Source organism: Microtus oregoni, unplaced genomic scaffold (assembly GCF_018167655.1).
Source record: "Microtus oregoni isolate MIOR12 unplaced genomic scaffold, Mior012 000000F_ref0000247, whole genome shotgun sequence".
Taxonomy (NCBI): Eukaryota; Metazoa; Chordata; class Mammalia; order Rodentia; family Cricetidae; genus Microtus; species Microtus oregoni.
This window is the reverse complement of record NW_024543059.1, coordinates 60,833,304-60,854,663: the sequence shown is the minus strand read 5'-3', so window position 1 is coordinate 60,854,663 and position 21,360 is coordinate 60,833,304. Positions and strand designations below refer to the sequence as shown.

The 21,360-nt window shown below is 44.5% G+C and overlaps 1 protein-coding gene across 1 annotated transcript in view; it reads left to right on the top strand.

Annotated features, from left to right (window-relative positions):
- The first annotated feature begins 303 nt into the window (after positions 1–303).
- Positions 304–21,360, top strand: part of Znhit6 (zinc finger HIT-type containing 6) — a 33,120-nt gene continuing 12,063 nt past the window's right edge. Inside the window, exons 1-6 of the mRNA XM_041658294.1 lie at positions 304–1,074; positions 2,004–2,069; positions 2,152–2,258; positions 2,341–2,426; positions 6,869–6,972; positions 21,288–21,356. Coding sequence (XP_041514228.1) covers positions 446–1,074; positions 2,004–2,069; positions 2,152–2,258; positions 2,341–2,426; positions 6,869–6,972; positions 21,288–21,356 — 1,061 coding nt within the window. The 5' untranslated portion in view covers positions 304–445. The remainder of the gene's footprint in view (positions 1,075–2,003; positions 2,070–2,151; positions 2,259–2,340; positions 2,427–6,868; positions 6,973–21,287; positions 21,357–21,360) is intronic.

Here is a 21,360-nt window from a genome sequence, read left to right as displayed (position 1 = left end):
TATGGTAGGGGGGCTCACTACAACATGAACTGTATTAAAGGGTCGCAGGATTAGCAAGGTTGAGAACCACTGTTCTAAACTTTAGAGGAACATGGGAATCTGTCCTCCATTATTAGAGTTAATCCTTAATACAGGCTAAAGCGGGTTATTTAGAGACTATCGTTTCAGTACCCAGGACACCAATTTTGGAGCCTGGAAGCGGTCTCTCAAGACCTGAAGCGGTGCAAAGCGACAGCGCCGTAAAAAATTCTACAAGTCGTGAAGAGTCGTGGGGCGGAAGAGTTGCTTTACGGCTCATCCCGCATCTACTGGGCGTGCAAAGCTGGCGGCTTCTGGGTTGCACACGTGTGGCGCTGTCGGTGATTCGTGTGGTAATCCCGCTTGTTGGCGTGGTTGCGCCACCCTGAAGAACGGAGTGGCAGTGTGGGCCGAGGCTCGGGAGCTGATGGAGTTGGCGGCGGAGAAGGAAGGGGCTCCGGGAGGAGGTCCCCAGAGGGTAGCGGAGGGGGCGCGGCCGAGACCCGAGGCTGGCGGGGAGGGAGCCTGGGACTTAGGTGGGAGCCCCGAGGCTGGCGATGGAGAGGAGAGGATCGGACTGGCAGGCGTTGAGACCACAGCGGATGCGGAGGAGATAAAGATGGATCTAGCCGTGGTGAAGCAGGAAGTGGTGGACTGGTCAGATATAGACGGTGGCATCTCGGTCAGCCGCTGGGTGAAGCAGGAGGTGGAGGGCGGGCCTGAGGTGAAGGATGAGAAGGTGGGCGCGCTGGAGGTGAAGCAGGAGACGGATGGTAGCCTGGTGGTGAAAGAGGAGACGGTGGATGCGCCAGAAGTAAAGGAAGAGAAAGTGAAGGTGAAGGAGGAGGTAACGGACTGGGAAGAAGTGACGGAGGACTTGAACGTAAAACCGGAGTTGTTTGTTGGTCAGAACGTAAAGGAGGAGCAGGTGTTGGAGGGAGTGCGCCTCAAAGAAGAGGATTGCCTCAAGAGAGAAGAGATGGACGGCGCGCAGGTGAAGGAAGAGCCCCAGACGAAACCCCGAGTGGGCTGCAAGAGAAAGTTGGCTATGTCAAGGTAGGGCAGGGAGAAAACCCAGATGGGAAATAGAACATTGTGCGGACGAAGCTACTCTAACAGCAGAGTAAATTAAATCAGGCGCGAAGTGGGTCCCTGAAGTCTGGGTCACTGTGTGAAGTGGCAGTGTCCAGCATGGAATGGTCAAGTTAGGGAGAAAATTCTGGGGGTCAGAGACCTTTGTGGAACCAGGTCTTATTAGCTGTGACGCTCTTGTGCAGGGCTTCACCCACTAGAGAAAATAGCAGCTATGGGGTATCTAATAAAAGCCAACAATGAAAGGGTGGGCGGAGTTAATAGACAGCCTCCACTTGAAGTTTTGCACGGCTCCTATGAATGCTTATTCCTTGGCTGTAATTTCTTTAGTGTGTTCGTGCGATGGCACAGAGAACCAAAACTGTGATCAGATTCTGTCTCAAACAGCTCGGACTGTCTGAACTGAATCTACAGGGTGAGCTGTGGTTGAGAAGATGAGTAATACCATCCCTGGCTTATTCTGGTGTCCGTTCTAAAGTAGATGTGAACTTTTGGAAAAGGCATACATTACTGTTAAATTTAGCCTTGTCTCATTCTATCTTGTTTTGCTGGTGTATATGCTTTTATAATATCCAAATGTAACATCTAGGCACACACAAAATCTCCATAAATTACAGATTAAAAAAAATCACCCATTCATTTATTCTGTAATTGCAGCAGAAAAGCCAAAATGAGATTTTCCCCATATTATATATTGTTTTCTCGAATTGCATTTTATCGTAAATGTCATTTGCAGACATTTTCATAATTTTCAATGACAGCTATCAAATATTTTATCAGAGTTGCTGGCCCATGCTTCTTTGCATTGCCTGCCTTGATGTCCATGGGTCGGCATTCAGAGATTGTAAGTAGAGTTAGTGTTTGAGTATTAAGTCACAGGTGCGCTTTTACAGGTGTGGAACTTGTGGGACGGAAGAAGCGAAGTACCGATGTCCACGCTGCATGCGCTATTCCTGCAGGTAGATACATAACTTCCTACCTTATCCCCACCTCTCTGCACCCAACTTCGGGTACAGAGCTGATTCCTGTTTGCTCCCGCAGTTTGCGCTGCGTAAAGAAGCACAAAGTAGAGCTGACTTGTAACGGCGTCCGCGATAGAACTGCCTATGTCTCGCTGCAGCAGTTTACTGAGATGAATCTGCTGAGCGGTGAGTCCTTCTGTGCACAGCAGGTAAATGCTTCCCAGCCACCGGCACATGTCACTTACTCATTTTTCCATTCTGAAATTAGACTACCGATTTTTGGAAGACGTGGCAAGAACAGCAGACCAGGTTTCAAGAGATACTTTCTTGAAAAGGCCAAAGCGCAAAAAATATGTAAGTATTTCCATTGATCTTCTCAAGTTCAAATTTCTTGCAATCAGTTTATTTGTAAACCTCTCGGCTGTATCACGTGGCCACTGTGATCTGGGACTGTGCTGGTAGTCGAGACAAAGCCTTACCTTGAGGAGTCTGTCATGTAGGGGGGAGTTATAGGCGTGGGAGAGTCAGAATATGTAGAATAACAAATATAATAATCTCACAGGCTTAAGTGCATGTGGAAAATTAGGATGGATCAAAAGACTAAAGAGAACAGAGTGATGTGTGAGGGGCATGAGCTCTTCAGGGGATGATTGTCAGCACAGTGGTAGAGGGGACGGCTAGGCAGTGACCGTAATGGTATGAAAGAGACAGAGACATTTGGAAGAAAACTCTTCTGGGTAGAAATAGAGGCAAAAGTGGCACAAGCCTGTGACGCCACACTTGGAGGAAGACATTGCAAGACTTTGACCGAACAAGATGTAGGTAGGGAACTGATGTTTATGTTCAGGGATTACAAGGGGCAGGGTGACTGAAGCATGGTGAGTGGGGAGGGATACTAAACAGAGCCTAGGGTGCCTGGAAGAGTTCCCAGGGAGGCTGGGTGTGGTGGTGCCTTTAGTATGGCACTCAGGAAACCGAGAGGCAGGCCAGTCTCTTGAGTTCCAGGCCATGCAGGCATATATGAGACCTTTGTTTGTTTGTTTGTTTGTTCTGAGACAGGCTTTCTTTCTGTAGCTATAGCTGTCCTGGAACTGCATCTGTAGACCAGGGTGGCCTCGAACTCACAGAGATCCACCTGCCTCCCCAGTGGTGGGATTAAAGGTATGTGCCACCACTGCCCAGCTGAGACCTTTTCTCAAAAAAGAAAAAAACCTGGCAGTAGTGTGCACGCCTTTAATCCCAGAACTCTGGAAGCAGAGGTAAGCAAATTTCTGAGGCCATCTTGATCTACAGAGAGAGGACAGCCGGGGATACACAGAGAAACCCTGCCTCAAAAAACAAACAAACAGCAGCAGCAAAGAAACAAGACAAGAGAGGAGTTGAGCATGTTTTGGTCTTTAAAAGAGCTTTCTTGAGCCTGGAGAGCCGGCTCAGCAGTTAATCACCGGGTGATCTTGCAGGGGACTGTGGACTAGACAGAGATAAACATGCTCCTGTTCCAGAGGTCCACACGCATGATGCAAAATACATTCAAGAAGATAAACACTCATGCACATAAATATTTTTTAAAAAAGGATCACTTTTGCTGCTTGGTTAAGGAACCACAGTGGAAGATTGAAGCACAAAGAATAGGTTCAGGGGTGTCTGCCATATGAGAGGTGGTGGTGGTGGTGGCTTGAGTGTGCTGTGATTCCAGTTTTGACAAAACAGTTAATACGACCCTGTGTCCTGACACACGTAGTCTTCATATTCTTACGTCCCTTAAACACTAGGAAAATCAAAGATTACACATGTGAGATGTTATAATGCTGTGATGGACTCAGAGATGGTCCCATCCCTTCCCCTCCCCACCCCCACAGACAGGACTTCTCTGTAGCTTTGGAGCCTACCCTGGAACTAGCTCTTGTAGACCAGGCTGCCCTCGAACTCACAGAATCCACCTGCCTCTGCCTCCCAAGTGGTGGGATTAAAGGTGTGCTCTACCACTGCCCAGCCTGATGTTAGGATTTTTCACACACCTGTATTATTGGTACCATGATGATAACACACATGTAGAAAGTTACCAATACCTACTACTACTCAGGTTAAGTTAAGCATCACTAAGTTCTATTTTTATTGTAAAATACAACATAGATTTAAAAATCATAAAATGGCCCCGTTGTGGTGGTAGCACTAGGGAGACAGAGGCAGGTGGATCTCTGTGTAAGTTCGAGGCCAGCCTGGTCTATAAAGCAAGTTCCAGGACAGGCTCCATAGCTACAGAGAAACCCTGTCTCGAAAAACAAACAAACAAGCCGGGCGGTGGTGGCGCACGCCTTTAATCCCAGCACTCGGGGAGGCAGAGGCAGGCGGATCTCTGTGAGTTCGAGGCCAGCCTGGTCTACAAGAGCTAGTTCCAGGACAGGAACCAAAAGCTACGGAGAAACCCTGTCTCGAAAAATCCAAAAAAAAAAAAGAAAGAAAGAAAAGAAAAGAAAAGAAAAACAAACAATCATAAAATGGAAATACAGTGTAACGATTAATGATATAATGAGAATCTGAAACTGCGGCTGGGCCTGGGACAAGATGTTCCGGGAGTTCCTTGTCACCCTCTGGTGTTCCTCACTGCCCAAGTCGCCTTTCCAGAGTTGTCTTAGAAACACAACCTTTGCTTATTCTGTTATTCATAGAACAAATTTTCAGTAACAACCAAAACAACACCAGCTTTAAAACAATGCTGTTGGGAATCTTTGGCTTTCAATTATGGTCTGCTGGTGTGTGCTCTCTGAGGGATTATACTTGAACGTGGAGTTGTCTTGTTGAGCTTTGCTCAAGTCTTTAACTGGATGTTAGTAGAGCTTACTCTGGAGTGATTATTACTGGTTTCCTTTCATTCACTTTTTTCCTTTTTTCGGGTGGAAGGGGGTGCTGGAGGAGTTAAAGACAAGGTTCCCATCTGTAGTCTTGTCCTGGAACTCACTCTGTAGACCAGGCTAGCCTCAAACTCAGAGATTCACCTGCCTCTGCCTCCTAAGTGCTGGGATTAAAGGCGTGCGCCACCACCACCTGGCATATTATTACCAGTTCTCATTCTGACCAGTATGTCTAAATTTCCTTCAGCTTTTAACAGAATTGTGTTGGATTTTAGTTTTACCATTCACTTTCTCCTTTTGAGAAGGAAAACATTTTATTGAGCATTTGGATTTCCACTTGTGTGTGCTTAAGCCTTTGGTTCATCATCTTGTTCAGCTTCTGGTTCCCTTTGAGAGTCAGTGTGTGCAGACACTTGCCGTGGCACACGTGTGGAGGTGGTGCGGCTTTCTTACCTCTTCTCCTGGCTCCTGTCTCTCAGTAGGAGACTGGGATAGCAGACTTGGCTCTCACACCAAGCTTTGTGCGGGTCCTGTGATTTCACACTCAGTTCTCCATGCTTGTGCAGTAAACTACCCACTGAGGCGTTGTTAGCCTGCTGAGCTGTATTTGTGGGGTTTATGTACTGGTCAATACTTGATGGGATGTTATAAACTTTTGTATGGTTTATCTTTCACTATTGGTGAGCATGCCTTCATTTTAGTCTAAGTGTTATCTTTTGCTCATTTCCTTTACAGGTAGTATTCTGTGTTTGTCAGGAAGCCCTTTCCTGTGCATACACAGCTGCAGTGCTGCTCAGGTGTGGCCTGCTGTCCTCTGTGTGTGCAGCTGCAGTGCTGCTCAGGTGGCCTGCTGTCCCGTGCATACACAGCTGCAGTGCTGCTCAGGTGTGGCCTGCTGTCCTCTGTGTGCGCAGCTGCAGTGCTGCTCATGTGGCCTGCTGTCCTGTGCGTGCTCAGCTGCAGTGCTGCTCAGGTGGCCTGCTGTCCTGTGTGTGCGCAGCTGCAGTGCTGCTCATGTGGCCTGCTGTCCTGTGTGTGCGCAGCTGCAGTGCTGCTCAGGTGGCCTGCTGTCCTGTGTGTGCGCAGCTGCAGTGCTGCTCAGGTGGCCTGCTGTCCTCTGTGTGCGCAGCTGCAGTGCTGCTCAGGTGGCCTGCTGTCCCGTGCATACACAGCTGCAGTGCTGCTCAGGTGGCCTGCTGTCCTCTGTGTGCGCAGCTGCAGTGCTGCTCAGGTGGCCTGCTATCCTCTGTGTGCGCAGCTGCAGTGCTGCTCATGTGGCCTGCTGTCCTCTGTGTGCTCAGCTGCAGTGCTGCTCAGGTGTGGCCTGCTGTCCTGTGCGTGCTCAGCTGCAGTGCTGCTCAGGTGGCCTGCTGTCCTGTGCGTGCTCAGCTGCAGTGCTGCTCAGGTGGCCTGCTGTCCTCTGTGTGCGCAGCTGCAGTGCTGCTCAGGTGTGGCCTGCTGTCCTCTGTGTGCTCAGCTGCAGTGCTGCTCAGGTGTGGCCTGCTGTCCTGTGTGTGCGCAGCTGCAGTGCTGCTCATGTGGCCTGCTGTCCTGTGTGTGCGCAGCTGCAGTGCTGCTCATGTGGCCTGCTGTCCTCTGTGTGCGCAGCTGCAGTGCTGCTCAGGTGGCCTGCTGTCCTCTGTGTGCGCAGCTGCAGTGCTGCTCAGGTGGCCTGCTGTCCTGTGTGTGCTCAGCTGCAGTACTGCCCTTCCTTTGAGTGATTTTTATTTTCTTCCTTAGCTCAATAGTCGGCTCAGTTGATAATTTTAACATTGAGAATCTGGTGGAGTTACCTTCTTGAACTTAATAACCAACTCAGGGTGGAGTAACATATGTTAGAGGCATGTGTTTTTATATCTTATTTTGTCACCTCCTTGTATAGCTTTATTCGATTATAAATAGTAAGGTATTCTGAAATTAACTTATGTTTGGCTTTGTTGCTAGCTATTCTTTATGAAAAATCGTGCCCGAAAGCAAGGTATTTTCTTGAGGCTTCTACCCAATGGATTCAGCAAGAGGAAAGAGAACTCAACAGTTTTTGACCATAGGTAGGTCTCTCGCTTTTACTATATAGCTGTTCTGATTTGATGGGGAACAACCTCTAGGATTTGGTTTGCTTTAGAACATTGCTAACAAAAATGTGATCTGTAAACTGTTACTGGATGACAAGAGAGAGTGATATTTGCTGTCCTTTGACTAGTCAAGATTTGGGGATGTGTTTGTTATCTTGATGTCCTTTGAGAAGCTTCTGGAATGCTAGTGTGCATAACAGATCAGTAACTGTACTTGTAGTTTAATCTCAGTAAGTTGGAATTTGGTGACATATTCTGATAGTGCCTCAGTAATGCTTGTGACTGGTTTGGAATTTGAAAGCATGCATTTCTAATGGCGACCACCAAGGCTCCCGGCTAAGAACCTGCTTAGTAGTAGTGTTGTGGAGTTTTCTCTGAGACCTAGAGCATCAGGAGAATATGTGGAGGCTTATTGCCTAAATTCAGCCAGAACTGTCAGTTCTTACTCAGGTGATTTCCCATCTCAGCCTCCCAAGTAGTTGGGACTGTAGGCTTGCAACCATGTGTACCTCGGCCTCTTGTTTATGATCAGAATCATGATCGATTTTATTTAATAAAACTTCTACCATTCCAAACGATGTTATGTAATTAGAAAATGGCATTATTCATTTAATTTATAATATTAGTGAGATTGATTCTCCTTGTTCATGGTTGGTTTCCAAAGTAAAGTAATTACCTACTTTTATTGAATGTGGGATTGTGTACTTTGAAACCAACACACAGAATTTGGCATACTTTGGTTAACTTCAGAGTAACCAGTTTGTGCCTTGTCCATAGATATGTGCTGTGTTGGGAAGGAGCACTTGCGACTGTCATCCCAGGTTAATTCTTGGGGCTCCAAGTGTAGCGCTGTGTCTCTGGATAAGTCACTGGGTTTAGTGGCTTCATTTTAATTGTGGGCCATTCCAAGATAGCAAACCGAACACTTGTGCCCTAATGTCTTCATTGTGAAATTACAGAGATGTGAGGCTGGTCTTGTATTTGTAGTGTTTTGTCTCCAGTAGTTAAATACACTTTGGTTGAAGCTATTGACCTGTACTGAGGACATTTAACTATGTTGTTTGCATTACAGACATTCTGTATTACGTTACACCTTGTAGTTTGTGTCTATAACCATGGGGGAAATACTTTCCTGATTTCTGTTTTAAATACTCTGGCTTCAAATCTCATTTACAACTAGCTCTGCAACCCACGTCTTTTTGTCTGTGCACCGCCTGTGCAGCATTTTCCTCAGGAGTGAAAGGGGAGTAGGGTTTTTTTGTTTGTTTGGTTTGTATTTTGTTGTTTTGTTTTTCTTTTGGTTTCTGGTTTTTGGAGACAGGGTTTCTCTGTAGCTTTGGAGCCTGTCCTGGAACTAGCTCTTGTAGACCAGGCTGGCCTCAAACTCAGAGATACCCCTGCCTCTGCCTCCCGAGTGCTAGGATTAAAGGTGTGTAATACCACTGCCTGGCAAGGGGAGTAGTTTTATTGTGCCTACATGACTAATGTTTATGTCCTTTTAGGGTCCTTTTTTCCCTTTTAAATTTCCTTAGTGGAGGCCTGTAAAGAATGTGAGCCAGGCATGGTGGTACATCATTACCCCAGCACTCAGAAGACTGAAATATGGTGACCACAAGTCCCAGTCCACACAGAGAGTGTAGTGAGACCCTGCCTGAGAAAAGAAACCTTTTAAATTTTATGGTGTACTTTCCAGGTTTGTCTGTTAATAGTTTAGTTTCTTTTCCTTTTATGTATTTGTTTATTTTTCCTTTGAGGCAGGGTCTTGTCCAGCCCAGGCTGTCCCGGACTCACTGTTGTTCACTTGTGATCTCCTGCTTCTTCCTCTGGAGACTGGGATGCAGATGTGTGTGATAGTGCACCACTGTCTAGGAGGAGGGTACCACTGTCACCCAAGTTTCTTCCACCTCCCTTGGGCACAGCTGCTGCCTTCTGTCAAGTTAACCACCTCAACTATTATGTTTATATATTAGTTTTGCCCATTGAATTTTCCCCAGTATAATTTAATAGTTCAGTCACTGTCTTAGTTGGGTTTCCATTTCTTTGTTAAACACCATGACCGAAAGCAACCTGGAGCAAAAAGGGGTTATTTTGCTTACATTTCAACATAACAGTCCATCATCAAAGGAAGTCGGGGTAAGAACTGGAGGCAGGAGCTGAAGCAGAGACCCTGGAGGAACTCCACTTTCTGACTTGCTCCACAGCTCTTGTGTAGCCTGTTTCCTTATGACCCCCAGGACCGCCTGCCCAAAGATGATACCACCCACAGAGGGCTGGATGCTCCCACATCAGTCATTCATCAAGAACTTCAGAGACATGCCTACAGCCCAGTCTTCCCAGATGTGACTAGGTTTATGGCAAGTTGACAAAACCAGCCAGCACAGTCACATCTACCCATCTTTCAGTCCACCATCTTTGGGCATTTCAAAGTTATCGCAGGCATCATTGTACTGGCCTCTGTGTTTCAGCATTATTAGCCAGAGCTCAGTAGCTGCTTGCATTCTTCCTTTGATGCAGTAGTTTGCATACTGTGAAATGCATAGATCTTAATGACATGTGTAGTAAAGTTGGTGCAGGAGGACCAGTCCATGGCCTCACTCACACCGTGCAGGTGCTGTGCCTCTGAGCTGCATTCTCAGCACCAGAACCTAATCCCTGTGACTGCATGAAACATCGTCACAGCACAGATTTCTTTCTTCATGCCTCTCTTTCTCCCCACCCCCCAAACTGGGATAAGTTTTCCTCGTTCTCCCCTTTTGCTGGAGAGTAGAGTTTTCTAGTTATTTGTCCACTGATCTTGTGATCTTACTTAGAGGTGTTCAGCTTATTGGGCCAACTTTGCCTGATGTCACAGAAGGCCTCTTGGTTATCCTGACTTATTACCAGGTCCTCCTGGAAGACTCAGATTGTCTCGTCTGCCTTACTGCCCTAAATATTTAATGTAAACAATAGAAAGGTAAGGGCAAGTGGTGGGAAAGGGGTGAAGGGGAGGCATGTAAGCACTTACTAACCAAGCAGTTCTTCTAGGAATTTATCAGTGGACTTAATAGCTAGGAAAAGGAAATAGTCATCAGCCTCCCAAATGAATGATTGCCAAAAGTATCAAGTGACTAAAGATATATGTAAATGCTTATTGCAGACTTACTGTGTAAAATATAAAATGTATATACATATATACCATACAGTGGCTGTCCACTCTCCCTCCTCCTTTTTTCCATCTATAGGATTTGCATTCCAAGCCTTCCAGAGATTCCTTACATTGTGATCCCAGATCTTGTATGTATAGTTTGTTCCATACATACATACTTGTGCTGTCATTCAGTTTATAAATTAGGTACATTAAGAGATTAGCAACAGTTATAATAAATAGAACAAGTATGGCAGTCTACACGAGTGAAAGCTGTATGAATGTGGTCTCAGCATCTTCCTGTTCTGTTCTCATTGTAATGGTGGCATGAGACGATGGAGTGGTGCTCAGCATTGAGACTCAGTAGCTTCCTAGTGTTCTACATCACCAATCAGAGCACATTACACTCTTCACAGAAGCTAAATCCCTTCCAGCTTAACTACAGACTTGGATACTGAAGTCATCACTTGCGGTTTGAGGCATACTAGCAAAGTCAGCACAATTTGCTCTTATCCTGGACCTCAGGAATCTCAGCATATGACTTTTTACTTTGCACCCCTCCTCCCGTTAAAATGAGGGCTTCCAATGTTTTACTTAAAGACAGCATTTTACCTTTTTTTTTTCTGATATATTCACATTGCTAGCATAACTACTCTTACACTTTGGAGACATTGTTAAATAAAAGAAGCATTAGGTCAACAGCCTCACTGCAACGGTCTAGTGACTAAGACAGCAGCAGCTCCTGGTGCTCAGGCAGGTAGCAGACATGCACAGCGTAGATGTGGCCGACAAGGGATTGTGTAAGTCTTGTTTCATGGGACAGAGCAGATTTCATCTCACCTCTCAGAGCTGTGCAGTTTGAAACTTAGGAATTGTTTATTTGGGGAATTTTCCACTTGACTGTTCAGCTCACAGCTAACTGTGGATATGAAACCACAGAAGTGAAGCCACTGGTAAGAAAGGACTACTGTATTTTAAAGGGCAGCGACTTTGGAGAAGGTGTCTTAGTCTTTGTTTGTACTGTAACAGAATAATCACTGGCTGGGTAATTTTTAAAAGAAGTTTTGGATTGTTCTTTTAGGGACTTAAAAGTGTAAGATCATGGTACCAGGGTGTGCTTCGTGTCTGGTAAGGGCCTAATGACCTCTACAGCATGGCAGGAGACAACACAGAGTGGATGCATGCTGGCCTTGCTTTCTTTCCCTTCCTTATGAAACAGCATTGCTGTCGTGGGGCTCATCCTCTACCCAGAAATAGGAGCGTACGTATGCGTGTGATATAAAGTTTCCCAGCACAGGACTCTGGCAGACTCTCGCAGGTGTGGGTAGGAAGTGTGTACCATTTTGTTCCTTTCTGAAATTTAAGCCATATGTGTTTGTGATTTTAAGGATTATGTTGATAGGTGTGTACAGGTTTTTTATGATTTGGGCTGGAAGTTTAATATTTGAAAAGTATCCTGACACCATCATGTGAAAATGTGTGCTTTTATCCACACTCCAACCTTGCACTGTCTTTTGGACTTTGCTTGTGGAAACTGTGTATCTTCTTGTTGGTTGCTTGAAGAACGTAGGTGAGTAGGTGCAGGTCTGTTTTGGTTAAGCGGGAATTGTTGGAAGTGCAGGGGAAGGTACTTGTCAACTGAGGAACGACTCAGAGGTGTGAGTCTTACTGGACAGATGCCTGAAGCTGCAGTGCTTTCCCCATCACGGGCTGAGTGCCTCCAATTGAAATTTGAAACTGAAATGTTTCAGATTTGGGAATTGTTTAGGTTTTATAATATTTGCATAAACTTTACCAGTAGAACACCCTAATCTGAAAATTCAAAATCTGAAATGCATCAAATAGCTCAGAAGATTTTGAGTTTAGAACATTTTAGAAAATTTTATTTTTAAACATATCTTATCATTTTACTTGTGAGCAAGTCTTTGAATGAGTTCACCTAGAGGCAGCCTCAAGCCAGAGTGGCCACTATGAGAGAAATAGCTAAGACAGTCATAAGGGTTCATGGAAACAATTTATCCCACCCAGAATTTACTTGTGTATAAATTTAGTACCTAGTTATCAGATGGTTCAGATAAGCTTTCTAGTATTGAAATTTTGGTGGCCAATAGAAAATTGGGCAAAGAATACTGCTCAAAGTCTGCATGTCAAGAGCAATGAAAAGTTTCCTAAGTACCATACAGGCCAACATTACAGCAGTCTAGGAGTCATTTAATGTAAAGGCAAACAGGCCAGAATAGTCAGTGACAGAATATCCAAGGGCAGTTATTTTAATGCAGTTTAATAATTTGTCTTCATTTTGTTATACTTATCAACAAGGGAATTTCTGTGTTGAATAATACTAGCTAATAAAGCATTCTATACTATGTACACCTTAGGAAATTGCCTTAAAAAGTTGGACTATGGGCTGGAAAGATGACTCAGCAATTAAAAATTAATTGATCTTGCAGAAGACTCAAGTTTGATTATCAGCATCCAGGTCAAGTGGCTCACAGCCTTCTGTGCCTCCAACTGCAGGAGGTCGGATTCTCTCTTTTGGCTTCTGTGGGCATTTTCATGTACATGCACACACTCTAACATAGACATGAACACGTGCACATAATTAAAAATAAATCTTGTGGACTAGAGAGATGGTTCAGCAGTTAAGAGCACTGACAGCTCTTCTAGAAGACCCAGGCTTAATTCCCAGCACCCATATGGCAGCTCAGAACCATCTGTAACTCCAGCTTTAAGAGAACCAACACCCTCAGGCATGCATGCAGGCTGTGGGTCTCTGTATTTGTTCCGTCTGCTGCAGGAGGAAGCCTCTCTGCTTGATGTCTGAACAGGCAGCAGTCACTTGTTTGGAGTACTCAGCCTGTGGGTTTCACTCTACTCTCAACCTGTGTTATTGTGTGGACTGACCACCTGTTCTCCAGAAGGGCCCACACTTCATCTTCTTCTGCCCGAAGTCCATCTTCCTGTGGCTTTATTACCCCTGCCCCAGTTCTACGCAACCCAAAGACCTGCTTATTTTTTCCTACTTCCTGCTAAGAACTGAGGTTTAGACTTCTCAAGCCAGCCTTTCGACTTAGGACTGGGGACTTTGTGTCTTTTATTTGATTAGGAGTTTTGTTTTGTTTGCTTTCTACAAAAGTATCTGTCATCTTTACAGAATTAAGATCACAGAGACATGACCATTGTTAAAAATGTGAATTAGTATTTAAGAGCTCCTGTCCTATTTTAGAAGCTAGCCACTAGGTGTCCCTCTTGTAAAGACATAACAAATATTTTATAAATTTAAAAGTATTCTTTAGATACATTTATAGCTTTCTAATTATATCATGTAACATGCTCATCTACTTGTTTGTTAATATAATAGCACTTGTTTCTTTAAACAGTGTAGCAATGTATTTCTTTAAACACAGGAGTTGTTTTTCGTCTTTCGTGTTTTTGTTTCTTTGTTTTTTAAAACATGGTGTCTGTAGAGGTATAGATTTTTACTTTTCTGCAGCAGGGCTTTAGAAAGGACCAAGGAAAAATAAAATGAAGAGTCTAACAGTTGTCATGGCAAACAAGTAGATTTTGAGATTTGGAGAGTTATGTAAATAGGTACTTGGTGTAAACGTGTAGCTGGGCTAAAATGTTGTACTCTGCCATTTTTTTTCCATGTAGCTTTTAGATGTTGATGGAGGAGTTTCAGAGTAACTGCAGTCTTCCATAAGCACTGTAAAAAAAAATAGGAGCCTCATTGTTCCCCATTCCTGCCTTCCGGACCGTGGCCGTGCCAACAGCAGCAAGCAGCTCTGTGACCCTGCTTCACTGAGTGTGCCTTCCTATGGTGTCTTCCACTGTCTGGAAATGGGAAGCCTAGCAGTTTGACCAGCTTCTCCAGTTAGGGAAGTGTTTCCAGCCACTAGGCCTTCATGGTTTGCCACTAGAATGTGTCCCTTCCCAGAGCCTTGACTACAGCATTTAGAAGTCATATATCCATGTATGTTCCTGTCTTACTTAGGGGACGTCTGTAGTAGGAGGCCGCAGCGCCAATCTGTTGGGAGAGGCTGCTTGTTCTTTCCCAGATGCCTAGACCATGGGAAAATCACTAGAAACTATATTACTTGTAATACTGTTTGGCCAATAGCTTAAGCATATTTTTAGCTAGCCCTTATTTCCTGAACTAACCCATCTACATTCATCTGTGTATCGCCACATGGCTGTGGCTTATTGGCAAGGTTCCATCCAGCCTCTGTCTCTAGAAGGACTACATGGCTTCTCTGACTCCGCCTTCTTTCTCCCATCATTCAGTTTAGTTTGCCCCGCCTACTTCTGTTCTGCCCTGCTATAGACCCAAAGCAGTTTCTCTCTTAATCAGTGGTAATCACAGTATACAGATGGGAATCCCAAACCAGACGTCTGTTTTTCTACCTTCAGTCTCTATACTGATGCCAGATGTCTCTCTACAGCCTGCTTTTAGTGTGATGGGCACCTGCTCAGAATAGTAAAGTTTCTTACCCCCGTCTCAGTGCTAGATATGTACAACGGCAGAATTGCAAATAGTTTAAATGTGTCATCGCATCTCCTAGCGTTGTGTCTGAAACTCTGAATTGTTTTGCCCTTTCCATTACTAGAGTCAACAGCTACATCTCAATCACTCTGCAACCTGAATTGCTATCTTTTAAGCAGAAGAAAGATCATTTCAGGTACTTCCCATGAAGCAAGATAATGTGAGCTGCCTTGTGTCCTGTTCTCAAGCCCAAGTGTCTGAGCCTCTGAAAGGCACTCTGAAGTGAACCACTCAGAAACACACTACACACGCCCATCCGTGCTACAGATCCTCTGCACCAAGGCAACAGGCACAGCGAAACTCCCTTCACATAGCATCAGGCTTGGCCGTGCAGAGCATGGACCAGCAGAGTATGACCTCTGTAATCCAGGCGCTCACCCTGCTGGCTCCCCAGCTGTGGGGGGCGCTTGTCCTCTGCAGCATGTCTCTTCTGCCTGAGCTCCTCTAGTACATAGTTTCTCCACGTTTACTATGAAACAGATGCCAGCATTTAATACTGGTGGTCATTTTTTTGGTATGCTTGTATCTGTTCTTCTTCCATTACAGTGTTTTTATGAGGGGCTCCCTGGAAAGGTATATTTCGTGTGTGTAGAGCCCTTTGATATTTTCTAGAAAAACTTGCATTCCTGAGACTTCGTGGCTCTGACCTGGGCAGCCATTCCCAAATGCCGCTCTTTCTCTTACCACAGCCAGTTAAGACCTGCCGTAAGTGGTTAAAAATGATCTTTTTCTTTTCAGCCTTCACGAGCCATGTGCGTTTTCTTAAGATCCCCTCTCCCGGTTCCCACAGCCCCTAGCTGCCCTGCTTCCTCTTGTCATGCAGTAGAGCACTTCTTGGGCAAAATATAGAACTGGTCCCTTTGAAAGTGTTTTCATAATGATGTGAGACATGAAACTGGTCTTCACTCAAATTCTAGTTATTTTAATCCAGACTAAGTGACTGAGCAGGCCCTTTGTATTTCTGCTTCCAGAAATACTTAATCATGGTACTAATCCTAGTAAAATAAATGATTTTTATGAGGAAGGGTTGCATTTATTTTTGAGAGACTTTAAGTTTTAATCATGAAAACTACTTTAAAGGTCAGGCAGTTGTGAGTGAAGGGTTGTGTGGCTATTTCGTGCATTAGCCTCAAGGGCTCCCAAATGTGGTAGATTTTCTATCAGTTTTCAATTAAAATAAGGTTTATTGCTGACAGTGGAACAAAATGCTTTTATTCCTAAAATTCCATCAGGTATTACTTGATGGCTCTAAATGTCCCAATAGTTGATAGTTTTGCTCTCTCTGTTGTTTATAAATGTGCTGTCTTCGGTTTGGGTTTTTTTTGTTTGTTTGTTTGTTTGTTTGTTTTTAATCTGATGCAAACCTAGGTGTACCTGGAAACAGAAGCCTCACTTGAGGAATTGCCTCCATCAGATTAGTGGGCATGTTTGGGATATTTTCTTGATTATTAATTGATGTAAGAGGGCTCAGCCCACTTGGGGATGTATCATCCCTGCTTATGTTGGTATAGGCCATGTGAGGAGGGTAGCCAGCAAGCCAGTTAGCAGTGTTCTCCACGGTCTGTGCCTCGCTCCCGCCTGCCCATCAGACTCTGGCCTTGAGTTCCTGCGCTGACTTCTTCCACCACGACAGACTATGACCTGTAAGACAGATATAGGCTCTTCTCCCTTAAATTGTGTTCAGCCTTTAATCCCAGCACTCTGGAGGCTGAAGCAGGCAGATATCTGCAAATTCAAGGCCATCCTGGTCTACAAATTGAGTTCCAGGACATCCAGGGCTACACAGTGAGACCCTATCTCAAAGTCAAAAAAAAAAAAGTATATAAAAGGGGCCAGAGAAGGGCTCAGTAGGAACGGTGCTTGCTGCCAGGCCTTCAGCCCTAAGTTTAGTACCCAGGGCCACCATGGTGGAAGGAGGGAATCCGCTGGCTCTGTTGTCCTCCGACTTCCACTTGCACGCCGTGCCAGTACTGCCATACTCACGAGATAGATGAATAAATTAATCAAAGAAAAGGAGAAATAGTTAAGTCTCAGTTGATGAAGCTTCCTCTCAGTCTCTCTCTCTAAAAGCCTTGTGAAGAGAACATCAGAGAGCAGTCAGGGATGTACACTCTCATCACTGGACACTGTACTCTGCATCCAGAGTGTGTTCACTTATGGGACTCATGGGATGGTTTCAGTTAAATACATTGTCAGCATGTCTGTGCTAAGCTTCGTAGTTAAGATCATTGAATTGAATATATAATTATAAAGATTATGGTGTGTTTAAGTTCTCAACATATTGCTTGTCCTTTTAATAACATTGTAGTAAAGCTAGGCAGTGGTGGCACACGCCTTTAATCCCAGCACTTGGGAGGCAGAGGTAGGCAGATCTCTGCAGTCAAATGCTCTACCACTGAGCTATACCCCCCCCCCCCCGGCAGATCTCTGTGAGTTCGAGGCCAGCCCTAGTCTACAGAACGAGTGCCAGGACAGGCTCCAAAGCTACAGAGAAACCCTGTCTCGAAAAACCAAAGTAATAATAATAAATTAATAATAATATTGTATTAAAAATGTCGTCATCTCCTGTTTACTGTGAGAAATCCGAGATTAGAAGCATGTAGTGTCCTGCTCAAGATACATTAGATATAAAATGTTAAGAGTAGAATTCAGACAGAAGGTCCATTTAACTTCTTCACTATCCCTTATTATGAGCATTATGAGTGTGTGTGCACATATGTTTATTCCATATTCTTGCTGTGTAGAATGTGAATAAAGAATAGAATGTTTCCATAAGAAAATTATGGATGGAAGGAAAGATGCAGAACCCTCAGCTAGTGGCTTTAATCACTCGCTACTCACATAGCAAGTCTGTGTAGGCTCGTCCCCTTCTCAGGGTCTGTGGCCTTGAGGCCTTCCAAGCCCTCAGAAATGTTCTTAGGAACAGTGGTTTTGTTTGTTTGTTCTCTTATGGGTACTGGGGATTAACGCAGGATTTCTCGGGTGCTGGTGAGCACTCTCACCGTGCTGCAACTCAGCTCTCTGTTTGGTTTTGAGACAGGGTCTTGGTAAGTTGGCCAAGTGGACTTTGAGCATATGTAGACCCTGCCATCTCTGAACTTTGAATCCTCCTGCCCACACCTCCCTAGTAGCTGGGATGGCAGACATTTGCAGCCAGCTCAAACTCCTTAAGTTTCATATGGAAAACCTCCATCTCCGACTCTGTTGTGTTATCCTGGAGTCTGAGTCTGGGTCTTCAGCGTGTAACCGAGACTAGCCTCAGACTTAGTGGGAGTTGGGGCTGACCTCATCCTGCTTTTGCCTCCAAATTCAGGGATTATAAGCATGTGCCATTATTCCTGGGTATTTGTGACATACTTCTCAGCAAAATTACTCTGAGGCTACCAGAGGAATTATATAGATAATCCAGTCCTCATGAGGGGCTGTGCGTTATGAGTGTAAAGGCCGCAGGTCAGTGTTCTCATGCTCCACCTTGTTTTTTGAGACAGGATCTCTCACTCGATATTTGAGCCCCAGGGATGTGGCCTGCAAGCTATTTACCAACGGGGCCATCTTTCCCATCCCTAGAGTAATAGTTTTGAGACGACATGTTGCGTGTTGGAGTGAATATTTTTCTAATAAGGAAGTATTTTAGTTTAGAAAAAGATTGAGAGTTACTCCTCATGTTTGTCTCACTATTATCTGGTACTTTTCATAAAAATTGTCTTTGGTTTTATTGGTAGTAGGAAATAGCATCATGTGGACGATTTATTTAATGCAGGCTATTCTTAAATAAGAATTAAAGCATTCTATGTCATAACTCTCAGACTTGGAAGTACATCATTCAGCATGTGACTCCTCCTCATGGCATAGTGCTGCCTGTCCTTAGGGCTGGTTAACAGTCATTGTGTAAATCTGCTTCTTAGGATAGAGATTGTTTCTGAAGACCCCGCTATAACACGAGGGACAGTGGACAGTTATGCATATCTTATTAATGGCCCAATTGTTTCTTCAGTATAAATTCCTAGGAATGGAACTGACGGGCAGTCGTGTGAACTGTCCTGAGTGATAACTTGCACTGCAGAGGCTTTATGTTCTGGTCAGCGATGGCAGTGTCTAGTTTTTCCCTCCCCTAGTGTCCTGATCTTCAGTGTGTCTGAGATCGGATGGGCAGCACTTTTCTTTTATGCGCACTTCTTTACTGAGTATGAACAAGCCCTGTAGCCACAGTAATGTACCATTTAACAGGAGCTGATTATTTGGGATTTGCATATTCTGTAGAATTCTAATGGAGCTTCAGATATCAAAGGGGCGGGTTTTACTAATAAAGTCAAGAATAACTGAGTACGTGAGCATAGTACCCCCTGCCAGTGTCTTCTGTGTACTTATTATTTTATTGAAACTATGAAAGGATGGTTCTTCAGAGTTCCAGGTAAACGAAAGTCGATAAACATGTATAACATGTACCTTCTATTTCTCAATCTTAAACCACCCCCCCCGACACACACCCTTTCAGACATTTCCTCCTAACTGCATACTGTGATGTCTTGATACATTTTATACCTGTTTACATACTGCCTGTTAATTCATGCATTAAAATTTTATTGGCCATCTAAAAGACATTGGGGCAATACTGCATCAATTGAGAACTCATGGTAGCTGTTTGTGGTTGTGTGTGCACTTACATAAATATTTAGGATAAGCTCAGAAAACCTTAGCCACACCCTTGCTGAACCTTTGATACATTTGGTTTCATGGGACTCAGAGGCTTTGTCAGTTGTCCAGAAAGGAGTAAGTAGTACTGTTAGTAATCATGTCCACCATTTCATAATCTGTTCAACTGTAAACAAGTGCCTTGGATTATTTAAGTTCTGTAGAATGTTCTAGGTGGATGTGACAGATGTGCAGCATCCCTGTTGTTGTTGAAGGTGTCTGGTTATATCTCGGCAGTGTTCCTAGTGAGTTAGAAGTGCCTGGTAGTCAATGCTAACCCTGCCCAACATTCTCTCACAGTGGCTCTGTCTCCTGCACACCCTGGGGGTGCTGGGGAACGTTTTCAGTTCTGGGTGCCAGAATTGGAAACCTGAATCCTTGTAACATCTGGTGGGTCAGTCAGGCTGGCACTCTGTTAAAATCCTGCAGTGGTTTATGAGGCAGAGAAGAAGCTGGTCAAACATGTTGGCACTGCCACAATTGAGAAGCCATGAACTAGCCTAGTGTATGAACACTTCTTAAAGTCTGCCTTTAGAAGATACCAGGTAGCATTCTGGTTTTAGTATGTGCCCATAAGTATAATTATGAATCTCCAGAAGGGGTTTGCCCGTGTGCACTATGACTTACCAGTTATGCCTACATGAATTTCAGTCCCACTAAAAGCCTTCAGAGAAGGAGCCCGTGAGGTGGCTCTGCAGGTAGAGGTACATGCTGTTCCTGTAACTGTTCACTTAAATCGGTGGCTGCTGCATCTGCACTGGTCTCTGTAAAGCTCTGTTTCTCAGAGACTAGACAGCAGGCTTCAACTTTAGTGACCTGTGCTCTTTGTTGTTCTAGCCAAGAACAAACCAAACAAACTGAGCTTAACCCGATGTTTTTCTTGTATAGTAATGGCGCCATAAACACAGTCATAATCTGTACATTTTTCCTCTAGTTTCTCCAAAACCTGCATTAGTAATGTGTATATCCAGCTGGTGGTAGCTCACGGCTTTAATCCTAACAGTAAGGAAGGCAGAGTCAGGGAGGTCTACAACTAGAGTTTCAGGACAGCCAGAGCTGTTACACAGAGAAACCTGTTTGGAAAAAACAAACAAAAGAATTTGGGGTCCTCCTACAGCGTAAATTTCAAAAAGATGCTGATCATTGCCTAGAAGAAATGTAACAACTGGATGGTAAGCATTTTCTCTAAGACAAGAAAATACAGGTAGGCCAGGTGTCACCCAGTAGGCAGACTGTCCTACATAGTAAGTGCACCAGGCTAGCTAGGGCTGCATAGTGAGATCCTGAGATCCTGTTTCCAAAATAAAAGGAAAAACATGCAAAGCCATCACTACAGTGAAAAGGTTTAAATTTCCATAATGGACACTTTGAACAGTAGTTGGCTTTTTGTTTTAATTTATTTAATTTTGTTTTCTGATTTTAGGTATGGTAAGTAGGGTGTGTGGTCCTTTTTCTAAAAGCAAGCATTTAGTGAGTTACTAATTCAGGTCCTGTGCCAGACCAGAGTTTAGGTGGGAAGCGAAGGCACTCAGTGCATTTTGCTTAGCAACCAGCTTGTTGTGTTCTGTTTGCTACTGAATGCAGCAGTCATGCCTCACAGGTGTGTGTGCAGCTGGACTCGGCCGGACAGTACTTGATTCACCTGCTCTCTAGACTCGTCAGGCGAGGACACCCTCTCTGTTTAGTCATGAGGAGATGCATTTGTAAACTGCAAGTTTCAGCTCACCATTCTCAAGCCCCAGCTTCGAGAAATGACCTTCTATTTGTGCAGACTGATGTCCCTGGGATTCAGAACCTTCCTATGACCAAGCCTTACAAGGGCTTTACTCCAGAAAGTTCCCAGGATTCTGGGACCAACTAGAGAACATCTGAGTGACAGTTGAGGCCTGACTGATTCTCTGCCTTCATCTGCTCGTGGTTGCTCTCTTGTAGGAAGCAGCAGTTTTGTTGGCATGTAAAGCTCCAGTTTCCGCAGAGTCAAGCTGAGTATGTAGAGAAAAGGTAT